Source organism: Scatophagus argus, chromosome 4 (genome assembly GCF_020382885.2).
Source record: "Scatophagus argus isolate fScaArg1 chromosome 4, fScaArg1.pri, whole genome shotgun sequence".
Classification (NCBI taxonomy): Eukaryota; Metazoa; Chordata; class Actinopteri; family Scatophagidae; genus Scatophagus; species Scatophagus argus.
In genome coordinates this window covers 8,799,650-8,817,424 of record NC_058496.1, presented here as the reverse complement: position 1 = coordinate 8,817,424, position 17,775 = coordinate 8,799,650, and the positions used below count along the sequence as shown (strand labels likewise).

The 17,775-nt window shown below is 39.9% G+C and overlaps 1 protein-coding gene across 1 annotated transcript; it reads left to right on the top strand.

Moving 5' to 3' along the window:
* Nucleotides 1-416: 416 nt before the first annotated feature.
* LOC124058353 (leucine-rich repeat-containing protein 43-like) lies at nt 417-17,732 on the top strand. The gene is made up of 14 exons (XM_046387517.1): nt 417-566; nt 6,655-7,053; nt 7,163-7,375; nt 12,043-12,153; nt 12,366-12,505; nt 13,956-14,200; nt 14,297-14,460; nt 14,974-15,112; nt 15,614-15,753; nt 15,835-15,918; nt 16,456-16,674; nt 16,844-16,937; nt 17,177-17,335; nt 17,377-17,732. Coding segments are annotated over exons 2-14 (1,797 nt in total). The 5' UTR covers nt 417-566; nt 6,655-6,966; the 3' UTR covers nt 17,379-17,732.
* Nucleotides 17,733-17,775: the final 43 nt, after the last annotated feature.

The following is a 17,775-nucleotide window of genomic DNA, read 5'->3' as shown; positions in this document are numbered from 1 at the left end:
CGGAATCACAATAAAAGCAACAAATCTGAAAATCTTGATTTCTTATTACTTTATTTTCAATAAATACTTTTAAATAATTACTTAATTATAGATAAAGATAGTGAGTGAAAAGTAACTGTTAAATAACTTCTAGAGCAAGTTTACTTTCTGATCCAGTATAAAACTAGATTACAGAAGTTCAGATTTTGTATAATAAATAAATTTAACATTCTTACTAGACAGTGAAATCAAAATTTTGCTTTTCTCAGCCTCTGGTCCAGAAGCTGCAGCAGACACTTGGCGTACACATAACTGTCCAATTCCTGCTCAAAGGAGGGTAAAGTGCACTGCTGACTGACTGTCGCATTCATCAGCTGCTCCATATTCTGAGCGTACTGGCTGGTTATTTGCAGATGGGTGGAAAGCTCCGGGGTCAGCTCGGACAGTTCCATCATGTAGCAGCGGAAGAAGGAGAGGCTCCGAGCGGTTACGGGCTCCTCCTCCAGGCCCATCAGCTTGGTTGTGTTCAGGGACATGCAGGAGAGGTTGGGAAGCAATCCGGGTGCAGCCTGGCGGATGCAGTCCTGGTCAGTAGGTGTCCAAATCAGTACTCAGTTACATTTATGTGCCATTTGTAGTTACTACTGGTAATTTTACAGATACAGACTTTACGACATGCCATTCAGTCATTGTAAAACTTGATGTGTTGTTTGAGATTAATCTACCCAACAGTGTATCGGGACAGTATCTCTAATTCAAGGCTTACTGTTGTAGCATAATTGATATGAATACATCTTCTACCACTAACAATTAGCCTAAAGCCTAAACAGATTTGATTAAACACCAAAAAGCTTACGAGGTGTTTGAGGGTGGTCCGTATCTCCGTCTGCATCAGTTGGATGGTTTCTTTCAAGGCTTCGGTGTTTGCTCCATTACTAACGGGTCTGCAGCCAGCTTGTGCAATGAGCACACACAGGAAGATGAGGACTACAACAGTGACATAAGAGAGCACACAGTGGAGATTAATCAGATTTGAATAAGTACACACTTAAACTTCCATCCTTGTGAGGTCCCTCAATGACATAATTCGCCCCTGACCTTGATCCCTTACAGCCAGGTCTTAACCTTCAAAACAGTTTTTCCTCACTGTCCTCCCTTTCCAAAAATGTCCTCAGTTGGTTGGCTGAAAGCTTGTTTAGGTCCTTACTATGCAGCAAGGTCGCACACACACATGTGATCTGCAGTGCCCTCTCTATTAGTCTTGTGCAACTTTGCATGCAGAAGTTCAAGCAGTAGGACTATGAACCGCACTTCAAGATGCTTACCAGCACGGCAATCCATGACACTGGGAGGTTTACTTGACAGCAGGTTCTCTGATGTGAGACTTTCTCTGATCCACCTTTCAAGGATCACATTTATTAAGGCTCCCTAGATAAAGATCAGCATCTCAATATTTTCCGCCTGCAGCAGTCTCAGAAAGGTCATACAAGTATAGGATTTAGTTTTACCTTCTGGGGGTTCCCTCTCAGAATCTTTGGCTTAGAAAAACCTACACATCCCGTAACAGGACCGCAGTCAACCAAAAGTCTGATTAAATCTTTAAAATTCTTTCAACTAAAACTAGGTGTTAAAAGCCACAATACTGTTTATTAAAGAGGTGTGCTTTAGCCTTTCTTTGACGATTTTTTTTGGTGACTGCTTTGTGTTGTAAATAAAAAAATATATACATGAAATATAGAAAAGAAATAGTTACTTTTGCTATATTTGTGAGGATCAGTGTTAGTTTTCAAGATTTTAGTTTTAAGATTAAGATTAGCACTAGGTTTGGGTTGGATTAGGTTTAGATGACAGCCGAACTCTGGTTAGGCTTAGCTTTAGGGGGAATAAGACAATGATCCCAGCAGAAACCAGTCCACATTGGCTTGCCTATGGGCTGCTGGTCTGATGTGAATTAGTGGTGGAATGATACAATGAAGGCGATGTTGAGATCAGTTACTGTATGAGGATGTGGGGTTTGGATTAAGCATTAAATTGTGATGGTTAAGGGTATATTATACGTTGTATCTGCGGAGACCCAGCCCCCTGCCTTTATTTTCTTATTTTCTTGGTGTTTTGCTGTGTGCAGGATGTTTTTGGGTGTGAACAGTTCTAAAAGGAGATAGCTAACATACACTCTCAGATTGTCAAATACTAACATTTTTGCTGGGTGGATACTTGATACCACAAAGGTGAACTGTGACAGATAAATGATATGTGATAATTGTAGTGAAGAAGGACCCCTAAATAATAATAATAATGCTTAAGATTAAATAAGGGGTTTGAACTAAATATTTATTTTTTAGTTGATATTTAAAAAGTCATCCAGTACAACATCCAGTCAGCATCGAGCAGCACAAAGATGACAGTGTGGAAAAGATCATTCAGTGTAAGTAAAATAAATACTGACAATTACAAATTAACATACACAGTCTTAAATAACAGATCAATAAATAAATAAATACATTTGTTAAAAAGTTGGCTGAAGTGTTTTCACTCACAGGTGGCGTTTGCAAAATGCTCCACCCATTTTCTGGTAAAGTAAATGATTCGGAAGCCAATTTGTCTCTTCACGAAATCATGCGACGTCGTCACATTTCTGCGGCAGCCTTTTGGAACCTTGTTATTGATTTGTCCCCTTCTAACTGCTTCTTTGAACTGAAAATTGAAATTTGCAGTTGCACTGATGATATCTTGAGGTTGCTCGATGAGAGAAGTGATGATTGTCGGCAGGTGATTTTCGAGGTAGTCAATGATTGCACAGATGGAGGTCTGGAGTTCTTCGGTGGTGTTTCCTGCTGGCCAAGTGATTCCCTCAGGGGGCTCTAGTTGGTTAGGTGAATTTCCTCCAAACAACTGCTCTGTCTAGAGAAGAAGTAAGAGTCATTATGAGAAGGAGGACAGAACTTGACGCCTTCAGCTGTCATAACTTTTAATAATGGGTTCAAAATGTCTCTCCATCAATGGTAAGAAGGCAATTTGACTTTATAGTAGCTTTATGGCCTGACTTTTACCACAATATAACTCTCACATGAAAAAATTTCATGAAAAATGAAAAATAAACTGGAAAAATACAGGCAGAAATCACCTGCTGTGTTAGCAGTATGTTCTGATTTATCCAAAATGTAGCATGTAGTTTGTAGTTATGCAAACAAAAGCAACAGCTGCAGTATGCCAAAAACACTTCATTTTTGTACTGGTCTTCTCATCTCATTACTGTTAGGAAAAACCTTGAACTCAGAAGATGGAAGGAAACTCAGGAGACGCTGATGTCTTATGATGAAGTATTTAATGACACTTAGTCGAGGAGAAATAGCGTTAACACAGAGCTGATGTTACTCTGTGCATTGCCACGCCAATTCTGAAGTCTACTCTTCCTGTCAGGATGCATATATACTAAATGTAAGATATTAGTCGTATATCAACATCGCATACCTCTGTCTCCAGTAGAGACATCAGTGTTACGCATGACGAGGTCACATAGGTCAGATAGACTATACAGCAAGACAGTTGGCATCTCAATGAGGTATTGCCACCCAAAGGGTGGAGAACCAGTACCTCTTGGTACTTCCCAGCACCAACGCACAGCTGCAAGCAGTGAATTGATAACAGTATTGTTGATGCAACTCCCTTGGAACTGGCCTTGGGATGACCTGCCCCAGAGATGCCACTAAGCGGAATAACAGAGTAACTGAGGATTCAGTGTTCAACACTTAAACACTTAAAGGTTGGAAAATGATTCTCCAACAATTACATTACATTCTGACGTATTTTATTGAAATTATTATGAATTATGAAATTATTATTATTATTTATTATGCAGCTATTGCCAAGGAGAAAATGTTCACAATATGATTAAAACCAACATGGTCATTATTTTAAATGTAAAATTAATTTTACGCAGTTGAGGTGTTTGGCCACCGGGGGTGCTGTTGTTTACTTCCACTTTGCAAAACTGAAAATCAGCTAAGCCTGCTTGGTATACTGAAAAATAAAATGAATGAATAGTTTCATACTGCATACTACTTTGCAAAGGCGGTTCTCAACACTGTGAAGTAAGATGTGTTTACTTACATAACTCTCTTCAGCACTCTGCAGATCACACAATATTATCGGCATCCCCTGCAGGTTCTTCTGAATCTCATTTAGATTAATTCGCTCAGTTGGTGCGGAAGCCATAAAGGAGAAGTACATCATCACAATGCAGGAAAGCAGGACCTCTGCAGGAAGTTACACACGAAACATATGATATAATCTGCATAGTACATCAACCAGATGTTTGCCCAAGTCTAAATAGAATCAACATCACAATAAGATAAAACCGCAAGACTTTACTTTGAGAGAATAATAGATTGAATAGGTCAAAGCTCCAGCCACACTTGTGATACAAAGAACAATTTTAGCGTCAGTGCAGCACATTTCGCCTTGTGACCTTCATCCAAAGGTCATCCAGATGAAATTAAATGTTCTTTATACTACAAGTGTTGCTTGAGTTTTCCCTTTTCCATGCGCCTCAGAAGTACCTGAAGTTGTACCAGAAAGAATAGACCATAAGGAAATAAACTGCTGGTAAACAAGTAAAATGTTTGAATTATTCCTTAAACAGTTAGTAAAGTTTTTTATTTATTTTTTTACTCCTTTCTGGAAAAAATAATCAAAATTAGTTAGTTGTTATTTAAAAGACAGCTTACCTTTACCAAGAGACATGGTGTGACTTTTGTCTTTTTGCTTTCGAGTGCCAGTGACCCTAAACTGGCACACGATGTACTTATATATCGAAACATGGGATTTTTTTGTTGCATGCATTTCATTTGGTGGATGACGCCTTTGTGACATTATCATGCAAAAAAATCTTGAATTAAATGTTTCTATTTTACAGTTGTAGGGCACTGCTCACCACAGTGGTTTAATGTGGGGAGGCAATGCAAACTGCCGCAGAGTTATCTAAGTGATGTTTATCAGTTAAATGAAAAAAGAAAAACATTGCAAGGGTATTCCAGAAATTTTGATATCATCAAACCTAAAGAAAGTGTAATGTTTAACCAATGTGCAAGAGACAAACAAAGGAACTCTATAGAACTGAAATGGCTGCAGCCTGGCCGAATCTAAATTTGTGGAATAACACGCAAGTTTTGCCAATTTTCCAGTTTTCATATGGAATCTCCGGTCCTGTTTTAATGGACCTGTGACAACATCACTGACTTCCAAACTTGAGTTGCTGACTCATATCGACGTGACTGACGTGTTTACCATGACGGAAAACTTCAAAATAGACCTTTTTTTTTTTGATAATGAATTTCTGAGTAACACGAGTCTCATCTCTGAGTCTGCAACCCCAGATATGGAAGGAACTTTGTTGTGAAGTTTGCGGACGACACCTCTGCCATCGGCCAGATTTTAAACAACAATGGGAGTTCAGGTCAGGAGGAAGTCGACAATCTTGCTTGCATGCTTGTTGTTTTTGGAAAGATGGAGCATTAGATATATATTCCCGTCTCACATCAGTGGAGCAGAGACAGTGAAGAGTTTTTGTGTACCCATGAGTCAGTATCACAGAGAACCTACCATGGACCTCTGCCATCTCCACCCTGGTAAAGAAAGCTCAGAAATAACTGCACTTCTTAAGAAAACTATGCTTAATTCCTTTGCCAGATCCTAACTTTTGCAGAGGTGCAGAGGAAAGCATCCTCATTGGAAACATTAAAAATTGGCATGAGGTCTGCACAGCCCAGGACAGAAAGGCTCTCAGTTCATCCTCCACATTCCCCCATTAAAACAGTTTTATTTTTATGACTTCTTATTTGTTCATCCAATTTTATTTGTTCATTGTGACTAGCATAAATGGACGAAAACAAGCATTTTGTCACACAATCCTGCGCTGTAGAATAATCAATCAATCGACCTTCGACTATGAGATATTTTTACTGTTGATAACACACCACAGGGTGTTCGGTCCTGATATGTAAGAGGTGTTTGAGGTATTATCATGAACAACAATTTTTGAGGCATCATCATTCATGGTAAACCAAGACAATAACAGATAAAAAGATCAGTTTTTCAAGATCCACGTGAATTCTTGCATGACTTTGGTGAGACCCTGATTTTTCCTCCTTCTTAATTTTACTTTTTGGTAACATATCTCAAGAAAACTGAATGGATTGCCATGAAATTTAAAAGGCCAACAAACATTCATACAGACATCCAACATAAATGATTATCACTTTGGTGATCCCCTGACTGCGCTATCATCAGGCATAAGATTCCATTTGTCCAGTATTCAGTTCATGACCAAATATCTGTAAAAGTAATTACATCCCAACCAGCCTCAGGTGCAATTTGTGTTTTATGATCATTTGTAAATAAACATGCTAACAGTGTAAAATGCCTACAAGTGTTGATAATTTTTTGTATTACAATGAGGGGAGGGAGGTGAGTACGAGGATTAGTTGTGAGCAGTCACTCTCCACAGCAGGGGGATTTGTATCAGAGGGTGGGGATGGTGGGGCCCTACGAGCTGTGGTATTAGAGAGTAAAAAATTTACAAACACGGGTGCTGGACGCACAGGAGAAAAAAATGCAGAAATATCGTGTGCACTCTAGATAATTTATTTTATTTATTACCTCCATGTTATGTTTCAGGCCTAAGCATTAGAAGGTGCCACGCTGGAGTTGGGTGCAGTTGGATGAACAACAGCAAGAAGGTTGAAACAAGTTTCTATCAGCTTTAGTTGTTTCATTTACACAGACACTGAAGTCCTGTCTCGATTACGTGTCCTGGGAGGGAACCCCCAGCTGTTGCCAGGCAACCAACAACATATGTTAACAACAGACACCACGGGTCTTTTCCCTGAAAGACTGACCATAAACAAGCCTGACCATACAATGCAAGCTGCAGCTACTGCGTCTCTCTTCTATGTTACACATGTGACACAGTAACTACTGCTGACAGGCATGAGTTCAAACACACTTTCTGCTGTGTTAGAGAAGCAGATTCAACACCTGCGTCTGACTGACTTTCCTTGTGGACGTGGCAGCTGGGTGAGTTGCTTTCGGCTGTCAGATGGCTGCTGTGTTTTCTATAGCATCACAGTATACAGTAGCTCGCTTTTATATGGCATGGTAATAAACCCACCGATTATGTTTTCAGAGGAAGAAAAAAAGCAGATCAGAGGGAGCAGAGACTGAGGAGACAGACTCCCTCTTGGATCTGCTGAGATGCCCTCACTCTCCATGGTCGTATGATGAATCATGGAGCCCTCAAGCTGCGGCCCTGAGACGGCTGGCTGTGCTCGCCCCTGAACGCCTGAACGCTGACTTCGTTTACAGCTACTTTACTACACTTCGCGTTGTGGACAAAGGCGTGAGTGTGTTGGATTTTGTTTGTTTTTTTCTGAGAGCCGAATGTTATATTTTAAATTTGATCAGTTCTCGTTTGACCTTTTTACAGGATTTGATAAAACTGGCAGAACATAAACATTACTTGTTTTGTGTCTTTCAGCAAATAGTAATAAATTTGAAATTTTAAAAAAAGCACAGTACACGCACGTAATTACTTTAATATATCCTGATCTCTGACATCTGTAGAGCCTCCCAAGCTAGGAATCACCAACTGAAAGTTTCCAGTTCAAAATGGTGCGTTATTATTATTATTATTGTTCGCAGAGCAGAGCTGAGCTGAGCCTGAGCTACCTGTGCTTCAGCATCAGTAACCCTTTAACATATGTTACTAACTGAAATAACCACAGACAAACTATAGGGATGGCAGGCACTCTATAGGACAAAATATGGAGACTATAGTGTCTCTGCCTGCTAGGAGGCTTTCTCCGGCAACTGCCCGTCTTAGAATGTGGCGTTTGTTTTAATCCCTAGAAATCTGCCCAAAAAAAGCGGTATTTGTTATAATCCTGAAGTTATTTAAGCCCCAGTTCTTGAAGTTTCTCATATCAACACCTGTATCTAAAAATGGACAGTACAGAGACAGTACAGGGTGAAGCCAGTTCACATTTTCGGTTTGTCTGGAGATCCTCTGATGGATCAGCATTGCTTTGAAGTTTGCAGCGACTGATTTGTGATGATATGCTTGACGCATTAACACAGTTATGAAAGGTTGTGCACTCAAAAATATTGTTCATTGAACGAACATAAAAAAATCATTTCCACCCGATTGAATTGCTACGTTTTAGCCTAATGCAACTCTATTAGTCTAACGTAAAGTACTTAGGTTGGGTCAACATAATTCAGTTAAGTTATTTCAACTTAATTACTACAGTGGGATCCAATTTAACTTAGTTTTGTTGACCCAACTAATTTGCAATGTTTTGTTTGAACTCAACTCTATAGGTTTGGACCAACTGATTTACTACATTTTCACCTAATTTTACACCAGTATTCCAGTAAATTATATTTAATCAACTTTATTAAACAAAAGTGCTTAATGGTGAAAAAAAGCAAATTGGAATATGGAAATGTGGGAATCCTTTCCATGATTTTCACATTCATTCAGACACTGGTGTTATAATGCTAACAAACATTATACATCTCACAACATCACCAGGCTCTGCATCTTCATGCCAAACAACAAAAACTCCTATGGTTGTCTCTGCTAAGGCCATTTGAATGGTGTCAACATCCTGTGCCAAAAAAATGAAAAATCAAAATCAGAATCAGCTTTATTTGCCAAGTACGTGTGACCATACAAGGAATTTGACTCTCTCTCCTGTGCACCATACAAAATACAAAATAAAAAATGGTAAAAAATAATAATAAAATGTAAAGTATTTACAAAAGAAAAAAACAAGACATAAATATATGTACATGTAGTGCAAACAGTGCGATGGTTCATGCAATGGCAGGTGGATTACGGGGAGATCAGGGAGACAGCCTGGGGGAAGAAACTGTTTTTGTGTCTGGTAGTCTTGGCATCAAACAGTTTGTGTGCAGGGTGTGAGGGGTCTGCAGTGATGCTTCCTGCCCATTTTTTGACCCTGGACTGGTCTAAGTCCTGAATGGAGGGCAGGTCGGCCCCGATGATTTTTCCTGCAGACCTGATTATCCTTGCAGTCTGTTCTTGTCCTGTTTGGTGGCTGATCCAAACCAGACAGTGATTGAAGTGCAGAGAACAGACTGGACGATGGAGGTGTAGAAGATGGTCAGCAGCTCCTGAGGCAGGTTGAACTTCTTCAGCTGTCGCAGAACGCAGAAATTACAACCTCTGCTGGGCCTTTTTCCTGATGAGGTCTATGTGGGTCTTCCACTTGAGATCCCAGGCGATTGTGGTTCCCAGGAACTTAAAAGAGTCCACAGTAGATACTGTGCTGTTGAGATTGGTGAGGGGGAGGGTAAGGTGGGTGGGTTCTTTCTGAAGTCCACTGTCATCTCCACAGTTTTGAGACTAATTAATTAACACATTTGAATGAAAATGAAATGAAAATGTAACCAAACAATGACCACCTGATATTCAACTATTTAACTGCGTCAGGGTGGAGTCATGGCAATCTATTTCAATTACCGTATTGTTAGCCCGTAAAAATCTATAGATTAGCCGCATCGTTGTTTAGTCCGCAGAGTCCGGAAAATACGGTACTAAATAAGTATTACCACTGGCATGTCTGTTGTAATCATGAGTTCAGTTATTCCATCAAAATAAGGCATGCTGTTTTAGTAACGGACAAAGGAGTTCAAGTATGTGTAGTGCGTGTTTTCCCTGTCATAGAAAAAGAGGGGTGAGTATTAACGTCTTTTCATAAACTGATGGGAATCAACAGGAAAACTAAATTCTTTTGGGAGCAGTAAAGAAATCTTGATTCCTTTACCTAAACATACCAGGTATTCCTTCAGCAGCTTCTCTGGATCTTCATTTAGGTACATGCAAAGGCCTTTGAGGATGCATTCTCTTCTAATGCAGATAGTGTCAGCCTTAATATGCAGAAAAAGAAGAAAACACCATTAGAAACACAAATCTCAACAAACACGTGGGGTGGGTTTCACACATCTTTCACATCATCACATTTACAAAAAATGTTCAAATGTTTCAGTGAAGAATCTGCCATTTTTTATACCTGGATTATGGGTGCCACGATGGTCTTTATTTTCCTCCCTTGTGCATCACCTGTCTTGGCAAACACCTTCATCAGATTTGAGTGAATATCCAGCTCTGAGAAGAATGAAAACAATGACAGACAAAACTCAGTTTGGCTCTGTCACTGATGGGTACATTTAATATCAGTAAAAGTAAAATGGGGATGACCCAGATTTAGCAAAAATTAAAATAAAATACAAATAATAAAAAGGTTTAAATCGCTAACTTGATGACGACCGATGATGTCCTTTATCAGCAGGCTCTGACTTGGCTGAAGGGCAGACTGATATTTGCTGAAAGAGATTAGGTAAATTAGCACTTATCAAGACATTTAACTCTTGATTTGGGGTGTAAGAGTAGATGTACCTGAAACATTTTCTTCTGTGCTATTTTCTGGAGTGCAGCATCATTTTAACCACTGTACATGTAGAGGATGTGTGTGTGCCTGTACAGAAAGATCAACATGAGTTACGGATTATAGGTCATACACAATCACCTATAAACATATTGAAAACCTGTTTAAATGCAATGTAATTTCTAATGTAATAATTTTACAAATGTAACAAATAAATCATTTTAAAGATTAACTTTTAAACAACTTACTTGGTCAATGAACCCCTACCTCCACCAGCAGAAGGGGGTTTTGGTGGGAAGGCAGATGACAGATGCTTTCTAAAAGAGATAAGATAAATCAGCACATGTTAAGATAGAGCTAACACATTATGTATTATTTCAAATTGTCGCTTACATACAACAGGAGACTGAACGGAGTCATGGAGAACACAAGATGACCTATGACCTCACACATGGCTGCTGTAACACCCAGTCAAATGACAGGCCACAATTGTAATGAATTACAAATACAATAATAAACATATAGAATACACATCCGCAACTTTAAATGTAATCATTTCTGAATGTAATAATCCCACAAACGTTACATCAATTAGAATAAAACCTGAGACATTAACATTAAGCCAACAGATGGACTCTGAAGCGGACTATGGACATAAAATACAGTGGTTGGCTATACAAGACGGGACACGAGTGGAAGGTTATTTTATTCAATCTGTAGGAGCCAAATGCAATGTTATGGAGAAGCATGGTGATTCTGTATTTGTTGTGGGTACCACAGGGGGCGCTGTGGTCATTCAGGCCATAAAAGGGTATATTAGTAATGGGAAATCTGGGGCCATCAGGTGTTGTGTGACCCCGGAAGGGCAAACCGTTTTTTGACCGCTAGGGCACAGGTGTTGTATGTTGGAGGATGAATGGACACATTTTTGATGAGACTGAGAACAAACCTCGTATGAGGGAGCAGTCAATGGAGACGTGTGGACTCATTCCTGATCAAGAAAGAAAATCTGGACAACTTAGCGCATCAGAAAGGTCGTCCGGGGTCAAACCCCTCAGTAGCTTGTAGTAGACTAAGCTCTCATAACACAATCAACACAATGTACATGTTGAAGTTGGCCCGGCGCTCCACTCCCCGGTAAAACGTCAACTACCCAGCATAAGCTAAATTGGCATTGATTAAATAATGATAAACAGCGTCACCAAATATACCTGAAAATGATGGACAGGCTGCTATGACTTTAGACGCGCCTTTACGACTGCATTTAGATTGTTAAAACGAAGATTTATCTTGCCTTTTTTTGCATTCCTCTGTTATTCTCTGACATACCAGGTGATCTCGCGTGAAGTATCGCGAGGTCCTCTGCCAGCGAAGTGCGTACTGTCTGGCTTGATTGTATCAAGTTACATCTACTTAACTAATAAACAAATATTAAGTGGCTTAATTTCATGCAAATCCTACGTGATTTAATCATATGCACAGTGAAAACATAAAATTGTATAAATAAATTACAAGTTGCACTTTTGTAAATATGTTAACCAGCTAATTTCCTTTTTTTTGAGTGTGTGTGATGTTTTGCCTGTGTTGTGTTCAGGTATTGGTCATCGATGACGGCCTGTTGAAGTTCTCAAAGCTGGAGGAATTAGTGCTAAGTGCCAACGAAATCTTAGAAATCCCGGCAGAAAACCTTCCCAGCACTTTGAAAGTGAGTCACAGTCCTGTATCAGCTATCATCTTGCTGTACAGTTAATCAGATTATGTGAAATTTCACCTCAGCAAAAATTGGTCAGTGAGGGTGATTTCACTGTTGAATCATCAAGAGAGGAAGTTGTTTCTATTCCTGCTTTCCGATCACTTCAAAGGTACTGCGATGCAGTGATCATTAACTGTTTGATTGTAAATATGCTTCTTTCAAAGATTTTGGAGCTGCATGCCAACCAGTTGTCCGCTCTGAGCAGCCTCACCAGTCGCCCCCCTCCTCGCCTTCGCTACCTTGGCCTCGGCTCAAACAGCCTGGGTTCACATGAAGACATCTCTCATCTTACAGGAAGACACTGGTTAGTTCAAACTCATACACACAGGAAGTGGGCTGTAAACCAAAACCAGGTCAAACGAACAAAAAAAAAAAAAATCCGAGAAGAACTGTGAATTTTTAATTGTCTGTAAGGTAAGACAACGTTATCACATTGGGTCAAGATGATTTTTTTCTGCCCGTCAGACATTTCTTTTGTTTCACTGAGGCAACACTGGAAGTTTGACTGCCAAAGCTGTCAGGCGGTGATGACCGTGATGACTGCAGCAGACCTTGTTCAGGAGAAAATCTTTTGAGTCCACCTTAAAGAACCACATCTATTAAACGTGGTTTCAGTGGGAGGAGAAACATTACACTGATATCACACTAATTTCCTATTCTGTCAACTGATATCAAAGTTAAGCATCATAGGTTTATATTCAAACTGGGTAGCACTATTGGATTTATAGTTAAAAACGATTTCTCATTAATTTTAGGATGTAAATACTGTGACACATCCCAGTAGACGATCAGCTTACTAAGTCTAATAAAGTCATATTAGCCACTGAGAAAATTAACTTAGTAATCTTTTTTCTTTATCATTTCTTAAACAGAATTGTAAATATCTGACTGAAATGCTTAATCATTTTTCGTCAGAAATTAATTCGTCTTGGAGTAGAGAAGACAGACAGCACAGAAACTCTGGGAAATGCAACTGCTTTGTTGAATGAATACAACAAATCAACATTTTTTTTTTTTTAATCAATTTTTATTGGCAGTATATATATATATTTACATACACACATACTGAATTTTACTACTGCATTTATCCCATCCTTAGTTGAACACACATGCAACACCTGGCAAATTACATGCAGTGAAACACACACAGGAGCAGTGGGCAGCATCAAGCGCCCGGGGAGCATATTGGGGGGTTAAGTGTCTTGCTCAAGGGCACATCAGCCGGCTAATGGAGGGGGGGAGCATTTTATCCCATTAATCACTCCACCACACCCAAATTTTTCCTGCCCGTCCGGTGGGGGAATCGAACTGTTGACCCTCCGATCACAAGCCACTTCTCCAACCTCGAGGCCACGGCTGCCCCCAAATACAAGACATACAAATCCAAATATGTTAAATTCATAAAAGAAGCCTTAGACGGAGTGGCCACTCGTGAGCTCAGTGTCTCTGTTCACCTGTTAACAGTTTTCTGACTTGAGCAAACGCAGTTTTATATGTCGCAAGATGATTCAGCCTTTTGCCATTTGTTTATAATATTTGTAAAAAGTGTTATGAATTTTTTTAAAATTTTGCCAGAAGCATGGAGTTTGCTAAAAGATGCAAGTTGATCAATATTTCAGTATCTCGACTCAATACTAAATCACCCGAGTGCCCTTTGGAAATCATTTCAGGCAGTGATTCAGAAGCAGCTTCAGGTGCTTCATTTTCGCTCGGCTGTCTGCTTATTTGTGAGTGAAAAATGTTTCTGACCTCAGGCCACAGCTGGTGTGTCTGGACCTGAGTGACTGTGAGTTTCAGGACCAGCAGGCCCTACTGAAAGCCTTGAGGACGCTCCCCTGCCTCAGGACGCTGGTGCTGGAGGGAAACCCCTTCACTCTTGCATCGTGCTACCCGGGTTTGACTGTGGACAGTCTCCCACGGCTCTCTTACCTGGATGCCTCGTGGATCTCCTCAGAGGAAAGACACTCGTTTAAGGGCTTGGCCATGATGATGAGTGGTGGTGCGTTTTTAGTTTTCAAAATTTCCGACTCTGTCATTTAATTCCCTTTCAGAAGTGTTGCAGTTTGTAATATCAGTGTCTTTTTCCTCTACACAGATCTGATAGTGGACCGGGCATCAGCCACAGTGAGGCTTGGCAAGATAAGGGGAATCCCAGACCCACTCATTAGTGCAGATGAGAACACTCCTGACTACCCTGTTGTCACCTACGGCTATTTTATCACGTACGAATTCCTGAGTCATCAAACACCTGCAAGCCTGGTGACGTATTCTTGCCACACTTTTTACTCTCTTCTTTTATGTACCTAAAAGAAAAGACCAATTTTTTATCCTGTTCTGTCTTAAACAGACAGAACAAGTGGTTAGCAAGTGGGTATCTAACCTTTCGGTCCTTTTAGTATGAAATTCTCTCTTTGTTATACCAACCCCCGGATGCACTAGTAAGGAAACAGTGTTTGACAGAAAAAGGGCAATTTTGTACTAAAAGACACTAACCAGGGGTAAATACACACACTGTGTCACATGAGAAATTTCTCATTGATGTATGAAAGCGTGTGAACAACAGCCATGACAACAGCCAACGGTTTAGGATCTGTATTTGGTCTCACACATCAATTTTATATGTCTCTTAGTAAGGCTGTCTAAAAACAAACATTAATCACTGTGGAATGTGAAAAATTGTTGTTGCGTAAGCACGTCAAGAGAAAATTAAAACCACACAGGAATAGCAGTGAATATATTTCCTTTAAATCTGGAGTGTTTTGCTGTTCACAGACATTTGGCGCTGCAGACGCTTCCGGTGGCAGTGACGCAGACCTGCAATCCAGCAAAAACTGTGCAAAAGAAACATCCAGAGCAGACACCCATGAATTGGTGGTGTATCCTGAGGAAACTTGTCGCGATACTGCACATGGTAGCATCCCTCATGTGACCTGCACATTTTTCAGGCCTACCGGAGCACGAATTGCTGAACAACACGGACACAGTATTGCTGAAGTGCTTGTTTCTACAGAAGAGATTAAAAAAAAAGATATTAACCTCAGGTTGTGCCTGCATGGCATTCAATACTGCAGTATAAGAGTTTGAATTGATGTAATGTAGTCATGTATCATGAATAACTGGGATTGCCTTTTTCTTATCAATTTATGTGGAATTTACACAGATGAGAAACGTACCCGTGGAACAGTCAGCGGAGAGCAGTACACACAGAAACCGGATGACTAGACTGATCTTTTATCAGTTATTATCATATGTCAAACACTTCCCTTAACTTACTAGTCTGTGGTTTGTTTGTGTGTATTCCACCTCTTAACTGTGTGTCTCTGACTGGCAAGAAGGCTGGTTTGTTTCTGTACGTGCAGTGTGGGCAAACTTTCACTTGTATTATTTTTCCCCCCCTTTTCCCTTTCTTCAGTGTCAAGCCACAGCACATCAAAGCTGGGATGGTCAGAGTGCATGGACTTCAGTGACACACAAACATACATTGTTCACGATCTGGGAGGCTTAAAGAGATTCCTCAACCAAGGACTTGATCTTAGAATAGAGGAGGAAAAGGTGCAGATAATAAGGTTTGAGGGGGCAAACGTTAAGGTGCAAAATGTGTTAGGGCTCTTACCCTGGCATTTTACATTTTAGGTCCTGTCGTGGCCTGCAGGTTTTGAAGACGTCACAATGGCTAAAGCCAGCCGAACTGTAAAAGAGATGAAAGGCAGGAAAGAGGTGAGCTTACCTATTTTGTTACTTACTCAATGCCCCGGAAAAAAAATGCTTGTGGGAAATTCAATTTAATAAGGGACTGTGCATAATTTATTGGTGGAGAGCTGATCAAAAAGGTTTGGGTCTTTTATTGTGTAATCATAATTTTTATGTTCTACTTGAATCTTCCTTTACATTGTAGTTAACAGCTGCATAAATTATTACTTAAGAAAAAATTGCAGAGCACAGCAGTTCTGTTATTGTGTTATATTACTGTAGCATTAATAACCCCATGAAGGGTCTTGGTTTTTGTATTTTTTTCTGACCCCCCCCCGCACCACCAAATTCATTTGCATACAGTCTCTTTGTAAATGTGGTCAATAACACGCAGTAACATTTATTGTTGTTTTCTGGCCCTTGATTATAGTATCATGAGATGTGGTGAATCCAGTGCAGCCCGTCACCTCAGCTCTGTTTAGGTGTTAAAAGTCTGTTTTGGCAGATAACATTCAAATGCATATCAGCAGAATTATTTCATGCTTTGTCTGGTATCTTCCTCAGTCTCCAATCAAATCTGCGTCCACCAAAGACAAGCCTATTGACAAAAAGAAGAAATCTTTGCCAGAACTGGTCAAGGACACCCCCATCAGAAGAATCCTTGGCTCTGTCCATGTCCCCCTACAAAGCCTGGTTAAAAGAGGTCAGAAGGTCGATGTCCTTTGTGACCTTGGTGCTCTGTACACAGAGTCTGAGGTGGAAGCTACACAAACATTTGAAAAGGTAAGTTTATATGCTAAACAGGTGTTCACAGGGGCCAGCCATTTATGTATATAAAGAGACACTGGCTATAAAAGAGACAGAACCTCGCAACATACGATGCAGCCAACAGGGTTACAAGTTGTCAAACTGACATGAGGATATGTGGTGCATGTGTGTCGCTCACTGTTAGGATCCAGGAAAGAAAACCAAAGAGAACAAGAAGAAGGATTCAAGGCACAGAGGAGGCAGTGGTGCCAGACAGAAGAATACAGCAGCTTCAAGAGGTTAATTCATCATCTGGCATCCGATAAGTTTTCCAACTGTAACTGTTCATTGATAGATTTTTCATTTTAAAATGGTTTTGAGATAAGTATCATAAAATATAACACACACACACATATATATATAGTTGGGAATATTATTGAATAATAAACAAAAAATTGAAGTCAAAGTCATGTTTTATGTAACTCTTGATTTCAGTCTGCTTAAAATCGTGAATATTGTTTGTTGTTGTCACATGTAGGCAAAGGAAAGGGGAGGAAGGAATGCGATATGGATGTCCTCAAAGACGACTCGGTGTCTGTCCAAATGGAGCCAGTGACCGTAGAGTTGATGGTGGAGCTGGAGAAATGGCAGTCTGCATCTGAAGCTCATCGACTTCGGCTCCCACGCCAAACGTCCTGAATCAAATCTAATCCAGCCTGATGTTTTTCTCTAAATCAAGAGTATTTTCAGTTTGACCTACTGTAAATTATTTAACTTTCTACCCCCAAACTAGTCTTGGCCAGGGTACCTTTCAGGGTTCAGCTGAGACAATCTACCCTACAGACTAAAAAAAAAACATACATGCTTCTTCCTGCATTTCCTCCTTTAGGCTACTTCAACACTTCATTTAAAATAAACATTTCTAGTCCGTGCATCACTTGCTTTTACTTCACGTGATATATATAAAACCAACAATAAGCAAAGTTTGGCAACACATCACAGACTATTTGAAGGATCTTTGCTTCCACCCCATGGCGGCTAATGTGCAGCTTGTCCAACTGATGGACATTTTTAGTTTTTAAACTCTTGATAAAAATATATGGCTATGGAAACCTTGATACTGTTTAAAGTCATGCT

Bases quoted from the DNA above. Each gene is read 5' to 3' on its own strand.
- LOC124058353 (XM_046387517.1), top strand. From the start codon at position 6,967: ATGAGTTCAAACACACTTTCTGCTGTGTTAGAGAAGCAGATTCAACAC. The intron at 12,506-13,955 runs GTTAGTTCAAAC...TTCTGACCTCAG, and splicing joins CATCTTACAGGAAGACACTG to GCCACAGCTGGTGTGTCTGG. The intron at 15,113-15,613 runs GTAGCATCCCTC...CCCTTTCTTCAG, and splicing joins TTGTCGCGATACTGCACATG to TGTCAAGCCACAGCACATCA.